Genomic DNA, 25354 nt, shown 5'->3' with positions numbered 1-25354 from the left:
AGCTGTTGGTTGATATGTATCATTATGACTAGGCTGTGGGTCATATGGTAAATGGTAAATGGACTGTACTTATATAGCGCTTTTCTAGTCTTTTCGACCACTCAAAGCCTATATATATACACTTCTATATATAAGTGCTTTCTAACACATGCACACACATTCACACACCGATGACACATCGGAGGCAATTTGGGGTTCAGTATCTTGCCCAAGGATACTTCGGCACGCGGACTGGAGGAGCCGGGAATCGAACCACCGACCTTCTGATTGGTGGGCGACTGCTCTACCTCCTGAGCCACAGCCGCCCATTTAAATTAACTAAACCAAAGGTCAACAAAAGAGGAGTTAGTCACAATAATCTAATAAAAATCAGCACATCCACCTCAAATGTTCAGCAAAATAAAATAATTAAATGTGGATTACTCAATATCAGATCTCTCTCATCCAAAGCTGTACTAGTTAATGATCTGATATCAGATCACCATCTTGATCTATTCTGTCTGACTGAAACCTGGCTGTGTCAGGATGAGTATGTTAGCCTGAATGAATCAACCCCCCCCAGTCATATTAATACTCACATTCCCCGAGACACTGGCCGTGGAGGTGGAGTCGCAGCCATTTTCAACTCCACTTTATTAATTAACCCTAAACCTAAACTCAGTTATAATTCATTTGAAAGTCTTGTTCTTAGTCTGTCCCACCCAAGGTGGAAAACATTAAAGCCAATTCTATTTGTTGTAGTGTACCGTCCTCCTGGTCCATACTCTGATTTCTTATCTGAATTTTCAGAGTTCCTGTCGAGTTTGGTTCTTAAAACAGATAAAGTTATTATTGTAGGCGACTTCAATATTCATGTTGATGTCAACAATGACAGCCTTAGCTCTGCTTTTTCCTCTTTACTAGACTTTATTGGCTTCTCTCAGTGTGTAGATAAACCCACTCACTGTTTCAGTCACACTCTCGACCTTGTTTTAGCTTATGGTATTGACATTGAACATGTAACAGTCTTCCCACAGAATCCCATTCTATCAGACCACTTCTTAATCACTTTCGACTTCATATTGCTGGATTATGTATTATCAGCAAAAAACATCCTGACTAGAAATATTTCCGATAATGCAGTAGTTAAATTCAAGGAAATGATTCCCACTAACTTAGGTCCAGTGCCTCATCTTAATTTTACAGAAGCTACTCCCTCCCAGCTTGATCATCTTGTAGACAGTGTTGCAGACTCATTACGTACCACTTTAGATTCCATCGTCCCCCTAAAAATGAAAACAATAAAGAGAAAGAGGCAAGCTCCATGGTTCAACTCCCAAACCCGTACACTGAAACAAACAGCACGTAGGCTTGAAAGAGTGTGGCGTTCCACCAAACTGGAAGAATCCCACTTAGCTTGGCAGGATAGTGTCAAAAGATATAAAAAGGCCCTCTGTAATGCAAGAAGTGCCTATTACTCATCATTAATAGAAGATAATAAGAACAACCCCAGGTTTCTCTTCAGCACTGTAGCCAGGCTGACAGAGAGTCACAGCTCTATAGATTCACGCATCCCTATAACCCTCAGTAGCAATGATTTTATGAACTTCTTTAATGATAAAATCTCTACCATTAGAGATAAAATTAATCACATCCTGCCTTCAATCAGTACAGATTTATGCCATAACACAGGATCCATAGAGTCAGCTGCAAAACCTAACCTTGACTCCTTTTCTACCATCGACCTCCCCCAGCTCACATCAATTATCTCAGCATCTAAACCTTCAACCTGTCTCTTAGACCCCATCCCAACTAGGCTGCTTAAGGAAGCTCTGCCCTTAATTTGCAGTCCTGTATTAGATATGTTAAATCTGTCCTTGTTAACAGGTTATGTTCTGCAGACGTATAAAACAGCTGTAATCAAACCTCTTCTAAAAAAGCCCACTCTAGATCCAGATGTATTAACCAACTACAGACCTATATCTAACCTCCCCTTTCTTTCTAAGATCCTGGAGAAAGCAGTTGCAAAACAGTTGTGCGACTTTCTACAGGACAATAGTTTATTTGAGGTTTTTCAGTCAGGATTTAGGTTGTATCACAGCACAGAGACGGCACTTGTAAAAGTTACGAACGACCTTCTGATAGCATCAGACAACGGACTTGTTTCTGTACTTGTCTTGTTAGATCTCAGTGCTGCTTTTGATACAATTGACCATCACATCCTTTTACAGAGACTGGAGCACTTTATTGGCATTAAAGGAACGGCACTAAACTGGTTTAAGTCCTATCTATCTGATAGGCTTCAGTTTGTACATGTTAACAACAACTCCTCCATACACACAAAAGTTAGACATGGAGTTCCACAAGGGTCAGTGCTTGGACCAATCCTCTTCACTTTGTATATGCTTCCCTTGGGCAATATTATCAGGAAACACTCCATAAATTTCCATTGTTATGCAGATGATACACAGCTTTATCTGTCAATGGAACCTAATGAAACCAATCATCTAGCCAAACTCCAAGCTTGTCTTAGGGACATTAAAATCTGGATGACAAGCAACTTCTTACTACTAAACTCAGATAAAACTGAAATCATTATAATTGGTCCTGAACACATCAGAAACAAACTTTCTAATGATGTAGCTCCATTAGACAACATTGCTCTGGCTCCCAGCTCCACTGTAAAGAATCTGGGAGTCATCTTTGATCAGGATATGTCCTTTAACTTACACATAAAACAAACTTCTAGGACTGCCTTTTTTCATCTGCGTAACATCTCCAAAATTAGACATTTTCTGTCCCAAAAAGATGCAGAAAAACTAGTCCATGCATTTGTTACTTCTAGGCTGGACTACTGTAATTCATTATTATCAGGCTGCCCCAACAAGTCTCTAAAGACTCTGCAGCTGATTCAAAATGCTGCAGCACGACTACTGACAGGAACTAGGAAAAGAGATCACATTTCTCCTGTGTTAGCCTCTCTACATTGGCTCCCAGTCAAATCTAGAGTAGAATTCAAAATCCTCCTCCTCACATACAAAGCCCTTAATGGTCAGGCTCCATCTTACCTTAAAGATCTCATAGTCCCCTACAATCCCACCAGGACTCTGCGCTCCCAAAATGCTGGTTTACTGGTGGTTCCCAGAGTTTCCAAGAGTAGAATGGGAGGCAGAGCCTTCAGTTATCAGGCTCCTCTACTGTGGAACCTTCTCCCAGTTTCGGTCCGGGAGGCAGACACCCTCTGTACCTTTAAGAGTAGGCTTAAAACTTTCCTCTTTGATAAAGCTTATAGTTAGGGTTGGCTCAGGCTTGAACCATCCCTTAGTTATGCTGCTATAGGCCTAGACTGCCGGGAGATCTCCCATGATGCACTGAGCTCCTCTCTCTCTCTCTCTCTCTCTCTCTCTCTCTCTCTCTCCACTCAATATGGATTCATATCCCATGTTACATGTTACTAACTCAATATGTCCCCTTTCCTGTAGTATTGTGCTCTTCCGTCTCTCTCTCTCTTCTTCTGTCTCTTTCTGCAGGTATTTCTTCCTCTGGAGCTGTAGAGTCTGATCTGTGATGACAAGTCTCCTGCTGCTCCTACAACTCCACTCAACACCTGCTGCTAGAATTAGAAATTACTTATACTGCTATTAGTTGTATTGCTGTGTTAGCAGTTAATACTTTAATTATCACTACTATCACTACTACTGCTGTATTACTGGCCTCATCTTACATCTGATATGGAACCTGTGTTATGCTATGTTCTTCTTTCGCTATTCTCTACCCCCCCCTCTCCTTCTTAACCCAACCGGTCGAGGCAGATGGCCGCCCACCCTGAGTCCGGTTCTGCTCGAGGTTTCTGCCTCTTAAAAGGAAGTTTTTCCTTGCCACTGTCGCCTAGTGCTTGCTCTTGGTGGGATTTGTTGGGTCTCTCTCTGTAAATACCTATTTTAAAGAGTATGGTCTAGACCTGCTCTATATGAAAAGTGCCTTGAGATGACTGTTGTTGTGATACGGCGCTATATAAATAAAATTGAATTGAATTGAATTGAATTGAATATCCATCACAAACAAATCCGCTTAGTAATTAGAAAGAAATATGCTACCTCTAACTACAGAACTTGCCTGACAATTATCACATTTTTGGGTTTCCTTCTGTATGAAAGCAATTTATTGAAAGCTGACAATACTTTCAATATAGCATAACAAATAGTAAGTGCTAATTGCGAATTCGGCGTGCTTAAATTTTCCAAAATGTAAACAAATATCGGCCAAAATGGCAGGTGTAGCCCACAGCATAACTCACTACGGTTTCTTGTTCATGTAGTTAAACAAACGACTTTGAATGTTCATTACTTTCGCTTTTTTAAACTACATATACTTATACGAAGACATATGCTTCTTTAAAATAATTGTATTTCTGGTTTATGGTTTATGGTACACGGTTCTTATTTAGAGATTATTTTCACAATTAATTTTCAAACATCTTATTGATTGTTCGGCCACAAGGGGGCAACGGAAACAAAATGGCGGACTGTTACATATTCAACGGATGCCCGTGAACGTTAGCTTTCGTTTGGCGGTGCGTTTCTGGACACATTGAAAATGTAAGTCCATTATTCACTCTCCTTTCAGCTCTTTAATATGCTGTTTCACTCCCGTTAAAATTATGTTTATGTAGCGCCACACCTTCCGTGGTTAGGGCGAGGGCAGTAGCGATAGGTGTAGCTAGCATAATTGCTATAATGTAGTTACGTACGTTAACTCTAAATTAGTATTTTCATAAATTACTACATTTGAGAGAGAAATATCGTACTTTTTACACTGTTAAATTTATGAGGGTTGTTTTTTTCACAAATAAGAATGTGCATACAAAACATACACGCACTGAGCACTTTATTAGGAACACCTGCGCACCTGCTTTTACGTGCTTTATCCAGACAACAAATCATAAAACTGCGAATAAAAATATCGAGAAAATATAGATATAGTCTCTGTAATTATAAAAGAAAGAATTTGTCCACGAATGTTTAGAAATACACCAGCAAACGTTACATTTTTTTCCACTAAGTTCTTTTATTTTGAAATCAGGAGGAGAGTGCATCCGGCCCTCCCCTCTCCTCCCGTCTGCTCCGCGGCAGGAGGAGGAGAGGAGAGAGGAGCTCTGCCAGCGGACCAGGGAGAGAGAGAGAGAGGCGAGGAATCCCAGCAGCCCCCCCTGGAGAGTGAGAGCCGGACCAGCTGGACCCCCGGAGGAGGACCCGAGAGGGAACCACGTTGCCACGGGAGAGGCCTCAGTCCAGGTAACCGTGCCGTGAACCGGTTCGTACTGCTTCTCTCGGGGGAGGGGGGCAGGCAGGAAGGCAGGCAGGTGCTTTTTTTTGGGATGGGGGGCTGCCGGAGATGGAGAGGCGGCGGTCGGCGAGGCGCACGAAACGGCTCGTTAAATCTCAGGATATCCGAGATCCTTTTACTTACTCACCGTCTGATTTATATGGCCCTTCTGTGAGCCGACAGCGGGAGGTGAGGGAGAGGGAGAGGGAGAGGATGTGTGGAAGGGTGAAGAAGAGGGGGGTTGATATTTATCGAAACATCGAATTGTACCGGTGAGAAACAGGCTTTTACTTTGCGCATAAATAGCGGCATATATCCCGTATCAGAGCTGCTGCGCTGGTCTCTGAGCTGCTGACCTGTTCTCCTCTTCAGTGGGATGCATGGGCGTTAATTGGGTTTGGCAAAGGTGGGGCTTTTATTGTTGCATTTCAAATTTTAATCTCGTTTATATTATTTAGCTGCACAGCAAAAACAAAGCCAAGCATGCCTTAAATACACATGGAAGCCATTACTGTAAAATAAACCCTCAGGACTTCTTAAAGATCCTAGTTTTCTAAGATAAAACATCATATTACTCTGATTAAAGTGTAATATCAGTTGTTTATGGTGGCTCCTCTTTAAGTTTCAGTGTCTAACAGTGTGTCTCTGTGCCTTTACTGCCTCTGTCTGATGCCGTGGAGCCTGTTTTCCACTGCATGAGGAGCAATAAATTAATAATTTCAGAAGTGTATTGTTCTGCAGAGCACCAAGAGGGGAATAAATGCACATTAATAGTCTATGCCCTGTGTGGAAGCCCCAGTTTAAAGGCTGTGTGCGAGGGCGTCATGGTCCTAAAAAAGTGGGAGTCTTGAGACTCTTAGCTTCTTGTAAAAGGGGGATCCCCTGGGGTCTAAAACCACTCTAGAGAACTTGTGAGAATGTCTGTTTTTAATAACAGATTTGAGTCTCACTGCTGTTAGCTCCACATATATAATGTAGGATGATACAGTTTAATTTAACATGAAAATAGCAGCTGTAATCTTCACAAACAGGTCTTTAAAATCCAACATTTGGCCCCAGATAACTTCAGGTGATAAATAAAGTAAACTAAACCTAATAATCTCACAGTAATATATCCCTATTGTTTGTTAGAGAGAGGAAAAACAACGTCCCACATAATTTTACCTCAAGAAAAATCTATTAAATATGAGATGAGATGAGATAATGAAACTCCACGTCTTATTTCATTCCTACAGCAAATTAAATTCTTTTATTGCCAAGACAGAGTCTGTTCTCCCTCACGTAGGACAAGTCTGAGTGATGTGCACCGTCGCTAATGGCGTTCAGATGTATGAGGGCTCTTATTGTGGCAGGGAATTAAAGAGGAAAAGTGACTTTCAGTGTGAGTGTTGTGTGTCATGGCCAAGCCTACACTTGCTGAGATACTGCAGAGAGGAGATCACGATGCTGGGGAGGATGGGAAGCTGGGATAGCCCTCCTCTCTCCCTCCCTCCCTCCCTGATGCAGGACGAGGGGGAGGTTGGATGAGGGATGGTCTGGCGCACCCCTCCCTCTTTCTTTGCCTGGTATACTGGTGCATTACTGCTCCCCATTCACTTCTCAGAGTGTAATCAGTCTGTCAGCAGCAGCAGACTCAATCAGTCACCCCCCCCACCACCACCAACAACACCAGCACCAGCATCTGGACTCGCTCCTCCCTGATCTCTGACCAGAATACTGCCAGAATCTGTTGCAGCCCGCTGTGCACATTAACGATGCAGTGCACAGTTTTGTGAGTAGTTATAATCATGGCTTCTAATAGGAGGAAATAACGTTTTTCCCTGGAGTGTAGATGTAGTTTCTTCTCCTCCTTATCTCTGATGGTGTTGTTATTATAGCCTGGAATATTCATGTGCTTTGTCTTTAGTTTTGTAGTCCTGCAGCACACGATGTGCTCAAGCTAATAACACACAAACAGTGCTAATCCTTTACATCTTTATTGAGCACACACATTAAACATTCATGTTGCTGGTGGGAAAAGTTGATAACCGGTGGGCAGCAGTAACCTCAGTCCAGCTCTTCCAGGGTTTTCCACAAGTGCATACAACGTCAAGCTGGGTGTCAGAAGTAGCTGTCAAACTCGTACGACTCATTGTGTTTCATTTTGCTGCTAATGTTAGCTCAGCTTGGTCTTTGGGTTAGGATTCCTTCAGTGTCCATCGTTCAGGAGGTTTTTACTGAGAGCCAAATTATACACACAGGTTTCCTCCTCTCCAAAACAAACAAACCAAGTGATTGAAATGAGTAAAAACACAGAATAAAGCAGTTTAACATTAAAAATCGATATTTCTCAGTGATGCTCTTGGATGTTATAGAAAGTGACAGTGACTTGAAACAGTGAGAAAGTAGTCGGCTGAAAATGTTTACAGAAAACCCTGCTCCTCCACCTGCATAATGTTCAAGAGGAAGTTTGGACCATTCTTTAAAAAAAAAAAAAAAAGCTGCTTCAGTTCAGACATATTCTCAGGATCTGTGGTGTGAACGTTTCTCTGAGCTCATTAAACAGCATCTCTGCTGAGTTTAAGTCTGGATTCTGGCTCCAAAAGCTGGATATTCTCTGTTTGAAGTCTCTCTGTAGTATATTTACTTCTTCTTAAACTTTGGAATTCATTTTTTTCTCCTGGAAGTTTGAGTGTTTTTCATAAGTCAGAGTAGCTCTAAACCACACCTCCAGTCTGGTTTCACTGACTGGACTCCATGTTTGCTAACTCCTGACCCCAGTTAGCCCTTGTTGATGTCATTAGCTGAGAGGTTCACGTAATTTCTACAACCCACACTGAACGTTTGATATATTTAATATGTGTTAGCAGTTAAAACAGGTTGTGTTTGTTCATAACTGTAACTTCGATGAAGAGCTGACCATATTTTGACCAGATTTCTACATAAATGCAGGTACTGTGCCAATGCACCCACTGGGTAGTATTTATATATTGTTTGTTGTTGAATTTCTTAATTTAAAAGTGTGTTACAGATGACTGACAAGCTGATAATAAAACAGTTCAAATGTAAAACAGTAAAATTTAAACGCAAAAAAATTGAGGCTAATACACAGGAGAAATAAAAATGATAGAAATGTAATAATAATACCAGTAAAATAGACTTTTAAAAAACAAAATCTTATCACTTGATGTTATTTGTAGTTGGTCTAAAGAAGATAACAAAGCTTCCTGGCTCACTCCTTCATGCACACTGTACATCAGTATTGAATTTGTCACTGTAGAGAAACTCAGTAGCCTAGAGTCAGTAGCAACAACATGGCCACATCATACCCAGAATAAAACTGTTAAAGTAACAGGCTCTCGCTGTAATGCCAGGGAGAGAGAGAGTGTGGAAGAAATTGTATAAGTGTCAGGACAGAACGCTGTTATCCTCTGGTGAAGCTGCCTCCATGGATATAAGTAGATTTGACTTTTTTCCCTGAGCAGTTGATTGGTGAGAAACAAGGTTGGCTGTTCAGTGCTGCAGCACAGGAGCTGTCCGTGGTGCTGCCCACACTGCCCTGTGGCTAATAACACCAGGAGCTCTCCATGGTCCTGAATTCATGACCGTGTTAGGCCTCCTCAACCTCCTCCTCCTTCTTCTTCTTAATCTTCTTCCTATTCATCCTCCTCTTCCTCTTCTCCTTCTTCTTCCCTCTCTTCCTCGTCGTCGTCTTCTTCCTGTTCATCTTCCTCCTCTTTCCTCTTCTTCTTCTTCCTCCTCTTCCTTTTCTTCTTCTTCCTCTTTTTACTTTAGGCATAAACAACGAGGATCAGACATTTACATGTATACAACATCAGATATTCTTTTTGACTGCAGAGAGCACCAGTGTAGCTGCGATCTTTTACAGAGAGTGTTGCATTATGGGTTGTTTGTAGCCTTAATATTTGGGCTAGCTGCAGTCTGTTGTTATAGTAAGTGTTTCTTTGGAGTTGGTTAGTGCGAAGTGTTTTATTAACCTTGTTTTACGTGCAGGAGTTTCTGAAGGCTGCTGTGTTTTGTTGCCACAGACATCAGCTCTGCAGTTTCCCCTCAGCTCTGTGAATCTTTACAGCATCGTTCAGCCTCAGTGTTTTGGTTTTACGCTCTTCAGCTTTACTCTTTTTCTTGTTGTTCTTGGCTGCAGCAGGCAGCTGTTCCCATCAGGTGGCCAACAAACATGAGCTGTTGCAGGTTTAAAGAAAGTTTAGGAAGCAATAACACGGTATACAGCGAATGTATAATTCATGCTCCTGTGTTTTGAAGCTCCCTGAACCTTCAGCGATGTCAGATTTCACCTCAGACTCCCTCTTGTGAAGGTTTTCTGTCAACTCTTCGAGTCTAGTCTCTAAAGTCTGTCTCTCTACATCTACACAGCATTGCTTGTTGCAGATAAACACACAGTAGTAGCATCACATTACCACCGTATATGTGTATTTTTATACAGAGAAGTGTTCTATTTTTCAGGATTCTTCCATTATACCCTCATCAAAACCCTGTGGTACCTTTGCCAGTATTGCTTCACAGTGCCACGCAACACCAGTTGAATGAGATGAATGTTGACATCTGCTGACCAGCAGTTACTCCTGCTCAGCAAGGCTTTGCATAGCAGAACGAAGCAAGGGCAATTTGCAGTCTGGACCGATGCTCGTGTGTCGTCCAGTTACAGCAGAGAAGCTGCGACCGGGATCGGTCTGTTAGGACATGAAAGTCTCTAATGCTGCTCGGTAAACAATCAGCGTAGGACGAGCTTCGCACGCACTCAGAGAACAAGCATTATGAATTATTTGTCATGTTGGATCAACACTTTGGAGTTGCGCTGCAGCTGATGATTTATACACACTGCTGGAATGCTGCATTAGACAGTGTATTATTATGTCCACAGTGTTCCCATCTGTTGGACGAGGCACTTTGTTTCCCTGCTTGCTCGCTCCTCTGAGTATTGATCATTGATTGAATGGCTGTTTCCCCCTCCAGCTTTTTCACCTCTCTCCACTGCAGGACCTGTCATTTCTGAATCCTGACTCTGTTGTTTTGTGAAGGGCCGGGCGGAGGCGGTATCATCCGTCAGTCATGAATTCTTTAACTGTCATTTCGTCCTCTCCTCCTGCACGTTTCTCCCCAGCGACAGATTATTTCTCATGCTTCACCACGTTTATTCATTCGAACTTTTGTCAGTTAAATGCCTAGCTCACAATGTTTTATCATCATTTTATTCAGTGTATTTGAATGTTGTGGTTCAGTAAGTATGATGAATGAGGGAGATGCTGTTTTGCCGACTTTCAGACAGTAAACAGTCAAACTGGCTACTTTTTTTGACTGAATCCTCCCTTTCTCCCACTCTTCATGTAGCACAGGCAGTTTTTTATTGAGTTTCATCTCTATTCCATCAAATATTCTCCCATCTGTTTTGTTTCCCCACTTGTAGAAGAGCTGAAGTCACGTCTCTGAACATCTGTCTGGAGTCTAGCAGCATTTTTTACACGTTAAAGCATCTGTGCCCCTCTTTTTAATGTGTTGCTGAAAGTTTGAGCCTTCACTTTCAGGCCTTACCTGGCTCTTGGTACAGGTCATGGTTATCTCTCTGCAGTGCCCTTGTTAACGGGCCTCTCTTCCTGCAGATGGTGCAGAATGCAGCAGCACGTCTGGTTTTCGATCAGCCTAAAAGGGCACATGTCACTCTGCTGCTCACTGACCTCCACTGGCCGCTCGAATCAAATTCAGGTCACTAATGCTTTCCTACAGAGCATGTGTCTGCTAATATTCAAGAGTGTGTTTTAAACAACCTACATTTAAAGAAAAGTAAACTGAACTCCTTAAAGAATGTCTGCTGTGACATGTCAGAGTCGTGCTAAATGCTACTATGTGAGTGTTATGTAATTATCTGACGACAGTATGGATAGAGTTATACCTCTTTATTCACCAGAAACGCTGCTTTTTATCTCAACCAGACTCCATTGACAAAAATTTAACCGAGCAGAACACTCAAGCTGCTGAGACACTGCTGCCTCCATCTGTTAGTTTGTTAAGTTACCATGTGGTACTTTTACTCATGTAAATGATCTAGTGCTTCTTCACCACTGAAAGTCACTCAATAACACAAACTAACTAGCCAGTCAAGGTTGTGATATTGCAGCAACTCCTGTGTTCTGCTAAAATTACTGCTTTTGTCAATGGAGTCTGGTAGTGATTGCCAGGTACGTTGTTCTTGATCGATTCTGCACCGATTCCAAAGATTTCTGTCCCTATCAATAATTTACATGGGAAAATAAGATCCATGAGTTATTCTTTCAGTTGTCAACATATTTTATATGTCACACAACAGATTATTTATTTGGCAGACTTTACACCGGACTTTTTGGCCGGTGATGTTTTCATCAGCCTCAGTCCAGACTGTTCTTGTTTGTGGTTCCCTCGACCAAATGCTGATCAGAGCAGGGGCGTCCCTCTCTATCTTTAAGAGAGCTGCACCTCCTCCTTTAACACCTCTAACTCACACTTACTGTGCACTTCTTCACCTGATCTCCTTGCACTTTGTCTTATTGAACAGATTTAGTACTTAGTGCTTAGTCCAAGGTCTCCTGCTGTATTGAGGTGTGAGCGTTGTCCCTCACTTTTAAGTTGCTTTGGATAAAAGCCAGTTGAGTAAATACAAATGTTAGCAGAGTTAAGATCATCAAACCTAATGTATATCAGGTGATAATTAAATGTCATGTGACTTTTGGCCTGCACCTCAGAAATGTTGACATTAGATAGTAATAAAACTGCAAGCAAAGTCTGAAAAAAAAAAAGACTTTTGTGAGTCACATCAGATCAGAAACTTCAAGCACCAATAACTTTAATTTAGAGTTATTTTTCAAGATGCTGCACAATTTGTGAGACGTGTACACAATTTAAAAATAATTAGCTCTAAATCAAGTAATTGAAACAGGAACAGTGCAGAGCAGCCGTGTCGATCTGTGAAGAATATAAATAATAGAAGTCAGAAGTTTTCCAGTAGATACTGAAAAATACCTGCAGAGAGGACGGAAATGGAGTATTATTTAATCAGATAAAGGGATACTCAGTCATTTTTTGGCCTCTGTTGAAGAGATAAAAGTATCATCTGCAGTGTACCTCAGTGATTCTGAACTCTTGATTGTGTTTTTGTCTGGTACTGGTTTTGTGTTGTGATAATACAGAGGAAAGGTTTGACATAACTTGAGTTGATCTCAAGAAAATTAATCAGATGCAGTTTTGTTCACAGATTAATTATTTTAAGGAATTTATTAAGGAAAAAATAGCTACAAATTCTCACATATGGATATTTTCCTTTTTTCTGAGTTGTCTTTCATATTAAACTGAATATCTTTGGGTTATGGACTGTTTGTCTGATAAAATTAGACATTTGAAGAGCTTCCTTTGGGGTCAGGGAACTTGTGATCATTCTCGTCTTCTTCCTTTTCTGCTGACACTTTTCTATTATTATATCCACCCCGTGAATATCAATGAAGGTAGGCTAAACAGATGATCATACAGTTGAAACCGCATTACTTTTAGCTAGGTGTACCTAATAAACTGACAGCTGAGTGTAGTGGAGCACGTAGCAGCTCAGTAGCCAGTTATTTTTCTCAGCTGTAGAGCTAAAAGTAGAGTGAATATTGGACTTATATTCATCAGATGGACAGGCACATGATTCTAAATGAATGCTAATGCTGCTCAGTGTTTTCTGGATGTATTTCTAGGCAGCTGTTTGCGAATATGTTCACCATATCAACTTTATAAGGTCGTTATATGTCAGATGTTGTGTTTACAGCTTGTCCTGCTGCACTTAGGTTGGCTAAGGCTAGAAAATTGGGTGATTGCAGACACAATTTCTTTAAAATTTTCAAGCATAATACTGTGAGTCTGACAGTTTATCATGAAAGTAACCTCTTGGCTGAAATTCAAAGTGTTGCTTGTTGTTGTTGTTGTGCCTGCCACAGTAGTGGAGGCATCCAGCACCGCGGCTTCTCAGGATTCGTTCTCTGCAGGTGATGCTGTTGGCTCGCTCCGCGGAGGCCAGATGACAGCATGGTTTTCCCCAATGCAGTCACGAGCCAAGACACCAGGCCATCTGTCGGATTTAGCTTCCAACTGCGACCTCCTCATCCCCCCCAGGAATTTACTTTATCGCTCACTCAAGAATCAACTAGCTCGTTAATTCCTCTGAATTGGAGTTACTGGATATTTTCTTTAATTCAGGTCAAAGACTGTGCCGACCCAAGGTTTATTTATTTATTTATGACATACATTTGTGGACCTTCACCACCAGTTTGTGAAGGGAAGAAGTCTCCTTTATAAACATATTTGATCATAGAGATAAAAGAATACTTGAGTGTTTAAATGTGTTACCTGTAGCACGTGAAGGCTTGAGCATTATAATTCTTCTCCACCCTGTTTGGACTCGTCACAAGAATTGGATTTCCCCTGAATGTCGGGAAAAGTTACCTCTCAGTGTCTTCAGGTAAATGCTATTTGAAAGGTGCAGTGGTCGGATTTCACGTTGCTCCTGTCGTCCCTCTGATTTGGTGTCCCTCCATTTTCTGCTCGTTTCATTTTCCTCAGATATTAGATGTCACCGAGCACCGCCGGAAGGTGAACAGGTTGACTCAGTCCAATTAAAAATAACTTTATTTTATAGTGCTGCTTGGTAGTAATGTGGCATTAAGAGACCTAAGCTGGATTTTGGTTTTATTACTTTTCTGTGCTGCAGTGTGCACACAGGAATGATTGGATTACACATTTATACCGTGTGCTACATGGACTTGTATGTTGTTGCAGGCTGTATTACTTCATTTGGTTCTGTGACTAATTTCTAATTAATTCATTATATTTGAGGGGACTCTCTGCAAAGGTAGAGAGAGAGTTCAATAGTTTAATTCCCAAAGGTATTCGGTAACTATCATAGAAGACCACAAGAACTAGAAATATTCACCTCTGAGTGGCTCTAACTAGGTAAATGTTTTGTATTTTCGCTTAAAAAACTGATCTAAATGATTGCAAACTGATCAACCAATAGATTGTGTGGCATGCAAATGAAGATCTCTTAGTAAAAAGCAGTAAAAATATGTGATTAGACAGGTTTTCTTTAATTTTATCATAGTTACTTCGGATTATTACCTCCTAGATTCAGTCTTTACCAGAATTGTTCAGGATCATTTATTAACATGTGATTTGTCCCTAGATAATGACGTGGATCGTGGGACGTTTTTAATCTACACCTGGTGTTAAGAAGCATTCTTTGTGATGTGATTTCAGTGTGCAAATTAGGCAGACAGAACTGGCAGACTTGTGGTCCAATATGGGGTGTCTCAGGTCAAGGGCAGCCATGCAGGAATTCAGTATTTTTTTTTGCCTTTGGTTCTGAGAGACAAAAGTTGTTATTGTCAAAACCACAAGAGGTCTGAGGTGGTTTCAAGCAGCTGGTCTTGTTTTTGCTGGTGACAAAATTTCTGTTAAAGACAGTTTATTGCTGAATCTACAGAACACAGAAGGAATTAACAAGAATTTGGGAATTAACGGGAATTAACTGGAAATTTAATACAAACTTGATCATATATAAACATTTTGTTTTGTCATAAACAGACATCTGTGTAAACTAATACACATTTTGAAAATGACATTTTTGAGAGAAGAACTTTAATTGATTCTTTCATTGAACAACAAAAAATATGAAATTTGAATAAAATAAATATATTCCCTCTTTGCCAACTTTGAAAATTCATAAAATTTTGCAGCTCTAACAGCTCATGTACAAAAAACATATGTCGATATGTTCTACCAATGTATCGATCCAATTCATTTTCATATGTAGAGGTCGAACCTGCTCGACTCAAGTTACGTAGAGCAAGAGCAGGTATTCAGGACGTGGACTGGGAATGAAACCAGCATGTACCAATCATAATGTTGCTTTAAGGGGTTGAAGACTGTCCTGATGGTGCGTTCCAGTTGTACTTGGCAGTAAGAATTTCAACTGGAACGCTCCCTGAAGTTGGATTTCCAACTCGGAAAGTTGGAGCGTGCACATTTGTTTTGAAGAGCAACAACAGCAAAGGTCTGTGTACCTCCGACCTCCGATGTAAATGGAAGGCACCATGATTCAAACCACTCTAAAGGTGGTTAGCAGCTTCTTGACAGTTCAGTCAAAATATAGCAGTCTGTCAAATTAACCTTGAGGACAGGAGGCTTGTATTGATCTGCATGTAGGTGTGGATTTATTGAGTCCTGACCTCTACCACCACTTAAAGATTTATAAAGGTTGCTTCTATTCTCCTCCATCCTCATCTCCACTCTGCTCCGAATTATTCATTCAAATTTAGGGCAAGTTTCACCCAGAGCTGTTTATAATATCTTGAAGTTCTCAGCCTCTTATACTTAACCTACCCAACCTGTGTCACATCAGGTCATGTTAATGTGACTTCTTTACGCTGTTAGGTTCAAATCAGGTCCTACTTTGAGTAAGAGGAATCCTATTAAAGCTCCTTAAAGAGGTTAATGTGGCATGAAAACACTGGATCTTTCTGTTGTGCGACTGAAGCAAGATGTAGATAAAATAACCACATGGATTTATCTGTTTTATCAGTTATCAAAAATCGTTTTCTTCTTACACTAATGTTTGAAAATAAATGCATTTTCCTCCTCTCCTTGTAGCAGACATGTAATTTAAGATTAGTCATTGTGTCTGTTTAACAAAAGCCAAATTACTACTGTAAACTGCCAAATATAGATCCTACTTGTGACAGATGTAAATTGTCTGCAGCTGCTCTGATTCACTTGCTGTGGTCATGTCGCCCTGATCTGCATAATTTCTTGGGATCAGTCTTCAAATCCTCCTCGGTGCTTACAACGCACAGATTGAGCCAAATCCTTTAACAGGTATTTTTTGTGGCCTGGTCTGTGAATATTTACAGTGCTGCTGCGTTCACTTGCCTTATTATTCCGTCGTCTTATTCTGTCTAATTGGAAAAATCCAAAAAGATCTTTATTGTAAAACTGGAATTGTTTCCAGTGGCTCTCAGTATTAGCAAATGTTGAGTTAGATTTATTTTTTGTTTTGAAACAACATTGCATGGATGAAATACGTTTTATTACATTTTGAACAGAACTCAGAAAACAAGCACAGACTTTACAACCCAACATAAACTGTGTATTTTATTCAGGTGTGCATGCGACCATGCTTGAAAATATCATTGTTGATGCGTTCAGTGACCCGAGAGGCTTTGAATTCCTGTAATAAATCTCCTGTCAATAGTTCTGTCTGGCAGAAAGCATTGATCATGAAATGAAATGACACCGATGGAGAAGGAAGTATGCAAATTGATCACCATGAAAAGTTCATGCATGAATAATTTTTATTGAGCATATTGACTCGTCCACACATGGAGGCTCTCTTATTGTTTATGAGATGGAAGGACTTATTGATGATGGTGCACACAAGGGGGCAACCAGTGAACATTTTAATTATCCATCCATTTTTAATCATGAAATGTTAAAACTTTCTCAGACCTTCTAGCCTTAGTAGGCTCTCACAGATGGTTTCTTTTTTCTGGAATGTTTCTTTATCAAAATCAAGATTTCATGTTTTAAACTGATTAAAAGCCCAATTAATCAATATTTTATTGATTATATAGCATGGCCAGTACTGGATGTTCTGATACCAGGCTGACAACAGTATTGATATTTGATAATTTAAAAAGTCAAGTCAGAATCACGACAAACCTTATTTCAAGGCACTTTTCATATTGACCAAGTCTAGACTCTTTATATTACTGTATTTACAAAAAGAGACTGAACAATTCCTGTTTAATGGTCTGTCAGCCATTAATTGACGAAGCATAAATCATTTTTTAAAAAGTAATTATACATTTTTAAACAGCTTTTTTAATGGAATTGGACCAAGACATATTGTAATTACAAGATTCCAAGATATATCCCAATAATCACTCGCCTTTTAGCTCCGTTTTGGTCTCAACCAACTCCTAAGAAACATATGTAATATATTTTTTTCTCATATATGTTACATGTATTTTTTTTCTCAGGAATTGGTGGAGACCGAAGACTGAGCTAAAAGAAGCTCCAAACAAACATAGTTGTGTTAAAAAAAAACATTTTTATTCGAAAATATTGCGTTAAAAGTAAGTTCTTCTGCCCCTAAGTGGCCAGAAAATATTAATGCAGCTTTAACAATTGTACTGTATTACCATAATTATCACAGTATTACCACAATAGCTCATAACAATGAACAGGCATGTATTATGAAGAAGCAACAGGGTTGAAATAAAATTAAAAGTGTAGAAAGGTTTCCAGTGTTTCAGTATTGATAATCTCCTCAAGTAGCTCCATCTTGGTTTGCCTCTGTCCCTGATTCACCAGTCCCTCTGTATGCTCTGCTGGTGCTGAGCTGATCAATGTGTACATGGCTCCTTCAATGCATGGCAGCGATAATTAGGCCCTGGAGGATATCAGTGAATTGACAGATTAATCATTTTGACCCAGTGAATCCAGTCTGTGCTCGAGGCAGCGGCGCACATCGACTTTCTATTTCCACTGAGAGCTTTCACTGTTAAGGTATTAACGTCTGCCGGGTTCTGCTGTCAGTCAGCCGCTGTACGAAATACAAAGTGAAAGTGTGCTGATTCGTTGTGTATCTGTGCTTTGGTCTGACTGGTGTCCCCTCCTTGTCAACCTGGTTGTGTCCCTCAGGGCTGCAGTATGTTCACGTCAGTGAAGGCCTTCGAGGGGCAGCAGTACTCCACCCTGAAGAGGCAGTGCTTGCAGAGTGGCCTTCTCTTCGAGGACCCCCGCTTCCCCGCCACTGACGACTCACTCTTCTACCAGGGCAACAGGATCGGACGTGTGGTCTGGAAGAGACCTCGGGTAAGATGGTTTGTGCAGCAAAATATAAAGTAGTACCACTTAAGTGTGTAGACTAACATGCTAAAGTTTTGGGCAAGTGGCCTTCATCAGAGCAATAATACGTCTTGTTTATTGACACATCTGATTGCTGTTGCTGTCGTAGCTGTTGAGTTTGACGATTAAATGATCTGCGCAGGTGAAAGAGCATTGATCTGTGTGAGTGAAGAAGTTGTGGGAGTGAAGACGATTGAGACTTTTTGTCTTAAACTGTGATTTATCCGTGCGTTTGTGTTAGCTGATGGATACTTGTTAAGTAGCTAGCGGTTGCAGTGGTGCAGGGATGATGTGTTTTTGTAGTTCAACCTGGAAGTAAGAATCGTGAAAATGTTTTGAGCTCGTGTTAAAACCACAGACCTTATTTCAGACATTTAACCAAAAACCACTGACTTTGGGAAGAGGGAACCAGGAGTGCTAAAATGCTAACTTACTTCCTGGTTAAAGGACTCATTCCTGTTGTTGTTGTTACCAAACAGCTTTAAGTGTATTGCTAACTCCCTCTGGATCGGCTCTGATGTGCATGTAGCTGGGGAAACCAAGACGGATTAACAGAAACATATGTAACCATGTTTGTGTCAAATCTCATGTGGATTTGATCAGAATACAAGACACTTGAATGACGGGTGTTACTGACTGGACTATTGACTGTACAAACAAAGCCTCAGCAACCTGGTTAGTCAGTCAGGCGGTGGTGTCAGTTCGCCTTCTTGTCAAACTCCCAGTAGAAATGTCATTTTATACAACGGTGCATAAACGGTGAGGAGTTATTGCTCCTTTAAAACACTCACATCAGGGAGCTCTCGGTGCCAGAGGTCCCTGCAGGATAAGAGTTTGATGATCAACAGTATGACTAATCATTTATAATTTACCAAATAACATTATGTCAGTGCTCATTAATCGCTGCTGCGCTCTTCGGTCTCCATGTTTGAGCCGGTATGTTTCGGTAGCACACACGATGTCGGATGCAGGCAGGGCCTCGGGATTTAGAGAGCTGCCTCCCCTGCCGCCGCCTCCTCCTCCTCCCCACGCAGCAGGCTGTGGTTCTGGATGGAGTAACCTCCTTCTGCCTGTGTGCCGCTGCAGCGACAGCCAACGTGCATTGCCATGGAAACTGGGTCACACAGATTATATGTTCTGGCCTGTGCTGATGTCAGTCATGCAGACTGAAAAACTGGAAGAAGTCAAGAGGAGGAAAAGGAGGAGGAGCAGCCTTTTTTTTTTTTTTTCCATTTTGTCTAGGACACGATTTGTATCTTCACTGACAGCGGTTTATGTCAGGAGGTTAGAAACCCCGAACAGGAACATTTTAACTCAGCATTTTTTATTTTTTTGGAAGATTTTTACTGAGGCACGTGTGGGAAGGTTGCTGTTGCTGACTTGGACTAGAAGGTGTCTATTTTTAGTGAATTACAAACACAACAAAAACTAAACTTTCCTGAGTCACTTTGTAGAAGCTGCCGTTTCTTTTAAACAGTAACATAACGTGTAAGCAGATAGAGAGGTTTCTAATGAGTTAGTTGGCATCACTTTTAAGGTCTGTTTGATTCCATGAATGCAAGTTCACTGGAAACCTTTTTTTAAATCTCGTCCTAACGTTTGCTGAAAGCTCATTGTCAGTTCATTGTTTTATTCAGGGGTGAGTGCGTGATAATGAAGTTGAACGTCAAACTACTTAAGGACAGAGAGTCGGTTTGAGAGAGTGAAATGTTCAGGACAATCAAAATTTAATGAAGTTCCCAACAAAAGCTCATTTAAAATAACACACTCACTCATACTCTCATTGTACCGTGCTTTTCTTCACAGTCAAGGTGAAACATTTGAGAGCTTCTAACTCCAAACACAGTGCAGTATAACTTTGTATTTGTGTGGGATTTGATTTGCTTTAATATCACTGAACAAATTTAGCTCAATTCCTATTAAAATATAATAACCACTTGTAGTATTACAGTGTGTTCCATTTACATTGAAGTCGGAACTGGGGAAAAAAAAAATTAGCAGAGTGCTCAGTACTGTTGATGCCAGTAGCAGCCATCTTGAATTCTTATGTTGGGGTTGGAGGGATTGCTCATACTTTCTGAGTTGGAAATCTGACTTAAGGGGGCGTTCCAGTTGAAACTTCTGATTAGGAACTCAGAAATTCCAACTTCCAAGTACAACTGCAGCACACCATAAATCTGGATATGCTTCATTTACTGTAAATCCTCCAAGAGAAGTCTCAACTTCATAGAGATCTAGGTCTTTACTTGAAACAGGCTTACATTACAGACTGACTTTAATTTTTAAGTATATTTGATGATAATTTGAGTAAAAAGCCTTCCTGTTTTCTGATCTGCTCCTGTTTAAGTTTGCCACTGATGCTGTTTCCTGTATGTAAACATGGGAAAAATAAGGCCCAGGTTAAAACATACTGGAGTTATCCTTGAAGGTTAGGTAAGGATTGTAGTCAAGGTTAAAAACAGTGTAAACTATCTGTTGTATTGTGACTAGAGGATGACGCAGGAGTGGTTTTACATTCCAGTCCCATCCCACTCCCACAAAAATAATCCCGTCCCTATTCCCCTGTTTTGTGTTTTAGGCAAGTCTGTCCTCCGACTCCATTATTATATGGCTGCGCCGTGCATTCATTCATCAAAAACTTGACTTGACTTTTATTCCCATCCCAGTCACGTGACCCATAGGATTACCCCCCAGAAAAAGTCAGCTTCTAGTTGTGACACAAACTCTATCCTGGCACTGAGCGTTTTACTAAATTTGTGAGTCCTGCAGGGCTCTCATGTGCTCATGTGTGGGTTGATAAATGTGTGAAAATGAGAGAAAGGGGAAGTGATCTGAAGTTGTCTGTTGCAGATTTGACAAAAAGGCCCCAGGGCTGCAATTAAACACGTCGCTCCTTCAGGTGCTTCCTGTCAAAACTGTCAGAAGTGATGATGATGGGCGCAGCTCTTGGCCTTGGTAACTCCAGTGTCTGTGGATGAAGATGGATGAAATGGAGCAGTGAGAACAGGTGGTCCTGAAGGACTCTTTATACAGTAAGAGTTGGACAGTTGGACTGCAGTGGTGCAGATTCCCATAAATACCCGAATGCAGACGTCCTTTCCAGTTTCCTTTCCAGCTTCAAAAGGAAACTCTGGAGAATATTTCCTCTTTAAAAGCCTGTCAGCAGCAGCCTGATATGAAGCAGCAAGTGGACGCTTATTAAAAATAAAAACAAACTGAGCTGGTAAATCATCTCAGTGGATTCCAGCTCCATGAGAGACTTCACATTTTTTCCTGAACAACCTCTGAATCTTCAGTCTCTACAAGTAAAAACATGGCAGAGATGTTTTCTGACGGGCAAGAAAACTCTTTCATCTCACTTGATTTAACCTCGAATGGACAGAAAATCACTTCTTAGTTTGATACAGTCAAACATCTGAAGGTAAACCTGAAGGCATGTTGAAACTTTTAGTCCTTTTGTCTTTGGTCTGAATTCAGGTAGCCATCCCTGAATTATACATGCACTGATATACTCATTTCAGCTGATAATTTATTCATTGAGAACCATAACCAGTGGATTAGGACTCTTTATAACTGCCATACCAGTTTATTAAGCAGCTGCTTCGTGATTTAAAACACATGCACCATTTTTTTGCTGCAATGTGACACATCATCACACACATCTTTCCTGCTCTTTATCTGTTCAGTTTTTACCAACAAGCTACCAATAATCCCTTCTTTCTTTGGTTGTAGCAGCTGTTGGTCTGTGGTTTTAACACGAGCTCAGGACATTTTTACTTTTTATTCTACAACATAAAATATGTAAGATCCTGACACACTACAGCGAGGACATTTAGATTGAAATATTTTGTAAATTCAGTTCAGTAAATCTTAATCTGCATTATCTCAAAGCATCTTTACAGAATAAGGACAAAACCTTATTATAGAGGAAACCCAATCAGTTCCCACCATGAGCTAGCAGTTAGGACTCAGGGTGGGCGGCCATCTGCCTCGACCCTTCATGAGAATTAATTCTTGGTACAGTTAAATTTTGGTTTATTTTGGACCCTGTCTTAGGGCATAGAGGATGCTGACAGTTTCCCACTGTAATTTAGTCGATTAAAAAAATGCGGAGAGGCGGTCAGTAATGGAGGAAAGAGCTTCCCTCTCTAACCACAGCTCTCAAAGCTTCTGGTAATAATATGTAGTGCCAGAAAAGCTCCATTTTTGGTTTGAAGGAAGAAGCCTCAGTCTCAACAAGACTTCCATTTTTTTTATATAGCCCAGTGTCACACAATCTGCTGAAGACGTTCTGTCCTTGGACCCTCAAACCGGATATAAAAAAACCTTTTAACAGGGGAAGCAATGTAAGGAACCTCAGGAGGAGCTGATTGGTTTTAAGCTGGTTTACAGCTAGTCAAAGAATCCATCCGTCAAGCCACTCACAGTGTGAATGCAAAGACCTGAGAGGCTGTGGTGCTATCAGTGTCAGGGTGAAGGTTCACAGGCTTCAACCCCTCCTCCACCCCCCCAGAGCCTGTTGTGCTCGGTGTTATCCTTGCTCAGATGCATCTAGGCGATATTTATGGCTGCAGTGGAGTCCCAGTGGCAGAGCATGCGAGCATAAAGAGCCAGGCTCTGATAAAATGTTCCTCCTCTCTGTCTGTCGTGCATTGTCTCTCGGCCTGTCTGTCTCTCTCCTGCTGCCCTCCTCCTCCTCCTCCTCTGCCTGCATCTCCTCCTGATTTATGGTTATTTATGTCTCGACCAGGCGTGGGTGGGGCAATGTAACGATATAGACTACTGGTCAGAATTTTTGTTTTCCAGTTTCTGTTGAATAACTCATGCATTTTTTTAGGTGTTATTACTATTGATAGAGCCAAAAATCAGGTTCAGATTGTTACATTAGATGTCTGAGAACATTATGGATAGGATTCCTACAGAGATAGACCTTTTTATTAAAGAGTAAGATCCATTTTGTTTAACCAGAAACATCACTATATGTCGATACCAGACATATACATTTTACTCTGTAGAAGGCGGGAGTTGCTGGAATACAGTTGCCTCCATAGGTTAGTTAAAGTACCACACAACAGCACAAACAAACTAACCAGTCGAGGAAGCAGTGTCCCAGCACCCCCTGTGTTCTGCTTGGTAAAATTCTTGTTTTTGTCAGTGGAGTAAGGTAGTGATGCATAGCTCTTACTCTTTAATAAACTATTCACGATGGCACCGATCAACAGTTGGTCTTGTTTGGACTGCTAGCTAGCAAACTAGCAGGTTGAAAAAATATTTTAAAAACTGACTTAAGAAAAAAAAGACTGAACTTCACTTCTTGTAGACTATGTACTGCTGGACTCCACTTTTTATTTTCTGTCTGTTTGTTCTCACGGCTGGTTGTGCGTTTGTATGTGTGGCTGATGGATGGATGGTGCGGAGGAGGGCTATGAAGCCGGTTGAAAGGTTCTCAGTAGCAGGGTAAATGATTAGGCTGTGCTCAGCCACAATATTCACATTACTTCAGTGTCTGCAGGGCCGGGCAGGGATCGATACTCTATTACTCTTCCACCTGAGCCAGTCCCTGGACGACAGGCGACCACAGGGAGCCCTCGCTGCTGCACAGACTCCACCAATCAATGCTGTTGCGGAAAGAGGGGGGAAAAAAAACAGACGTGATTAGAGATCTTAACTCGGGCACCGGTCAGACACAGTTCCACAAAACGACATCCAAACATTGCTTCACGTCGGCCGACCCACACGTACGCACATTTCAGGCAGGAAGCAGTCCAGTGCTGGTCTGTGTAAGGTGAGAGGGGCTGCTGGTGGAGACTGCAGGCCTCCAGGGAGCACTGCAGTGGCCTCTGCCTCTGATTAAAAGTTTGCTTTTGCAGCAATCAGCTTTGCCGAGTCAGCAAATTACTGACCTTGGTTGTGTCCTGTGTGTGTGTGTGTGTGTGGATGCTGTTGGCTGCCACACTTGAACATATGCCATCGTGTGTGTGTGTGTGTGTGTATATATATATACGCTGTGATCTGTATTAAAGCAGCCTTTGAAAGCTAGTACCAGTACTGATGTTTATGATTAAAGCAGGATGACGAGCTGGAGTCAATTACAGCCCACGCCGGATGGGTTGCCAAGCTATCGCAGGGCTAACACGTACACGCTAACACATTCACGCTTGTGTTCACACCTACAGATAGTGATTTTTACAAAGTACACAATTAGTACATGTCCAGCACCCAATATTCTCATACCAGCAGTGGAGGGAAATGAAAATTAAAGGTGCTATATGTGAGTTTTTGCTATTGCTACATAGCTTACGTTAGCATTAACAGCTGTGTACTCTCCAGTCTAGAAGAAACGTAGAGTTCAGCATCAAACTTTATGCCTCTCTTAACTCTTGTTTGTCTTGTAGAACCATAACGATAAAAATTACATTATTATCTTACAATCAATTTAAAACCATGATTACAAACCTGTCTGGCTTGACTTGTAGCTTTTTTAACTAATGTTATCGCTGTTTAGCTGATCTTATTTGATTATTATTGGTACTTATTTAGTTTTTGTTTGTTTGTTTTTTGTTGCCTAATGTAATCTCAGCATCATTGAAAACAAGGGCTACCTTCAGTGTATCCCAGAGAATTGAATAAATCTTGAATGAATGAATGAATGAATGAGAAAAGTTAGCATGCTAACTAGCTAGCCTATCTCATAAAACTTTGCGATAGTCACTGTAGCGTCCAGTCTGTCCTCAGCCTAAGAGATGTTGAAGAAGTAGCGATGCTCAGAGGGAGGATTATGATGTCTTGTGTTATTAACACAATAATTGCTGATGAGGAAATAGCTGTTAATGCTAACAATGACTATGTAGCGTTAGCATAATCTCGCATATAGCACCTCTAAATTGCAGCTCCTTTCAGCGACATTCTTTGCACCAAATTTGCTTGGAAACTTATGGACTTCATTTGGATACTAGAAACTTTTTATGACAAACGTAAAAGAAAACTAAAGTGTTTTAATAAAAGGTCAGTTTCCACTCTGTTTGTTTGCTTAGCCTCAGTGTGGACGTCCGCTGTGTCTGCATGTTACATGAGTAAAACGCTCACATGAATCATCTCTGTTCCTCTTTCTCCTCTTTTACTT

General features: G+C 41.0%; 1 protein-coding gene across 1 annotated transcript in view; it reads left to right on the top strand.

The window, feature by feature from the left end:
• The first annotated feature begins 4484 nt into the window (after nt 1–4484).
• Nucleotides 4485–25354, top strand: part of LOC108893553 (calpain-5) — a 50387-nt gene continuing 29517 nt past the window's right edge. The window contains exons 1-3 of the mRNA XM_018691672.2: nt 4485–4577; nt 5062–5273; nt 18025–18198. Of these exons, the coding sequence (XP_018547188.1) occupies nt 18034–18198 (165 nt within the window). The 5' untranslated portion in view covers nt 4485–4577; nt 5062–5273; nt 18025–18033. The remainder of the gene's footprint in view (nt 4578–5061; nt 5274–18024; nt 18199–25354) is intronic.

The sequence above is a fragment of the Lates calcarifer genome, linkage group LG20 (genome assembly GCF_001640805.2).
Source record: "Lates calcarifer isolate ASB-BC8 linkage group LG20, TLL_Latcal_v3, whole genome shotgun sequence".
Taxonomy (NCBI): domain Eukaryota; kingdom Metazoa; phylum Chordata; class Actinopteri; family Centropomidae; genus Lates; species Lates calcarifer.
Note: the sequence above shows the minus strand (reverse complement) of the source record. Positions and strands in the feature narration are given on the sequence as shown.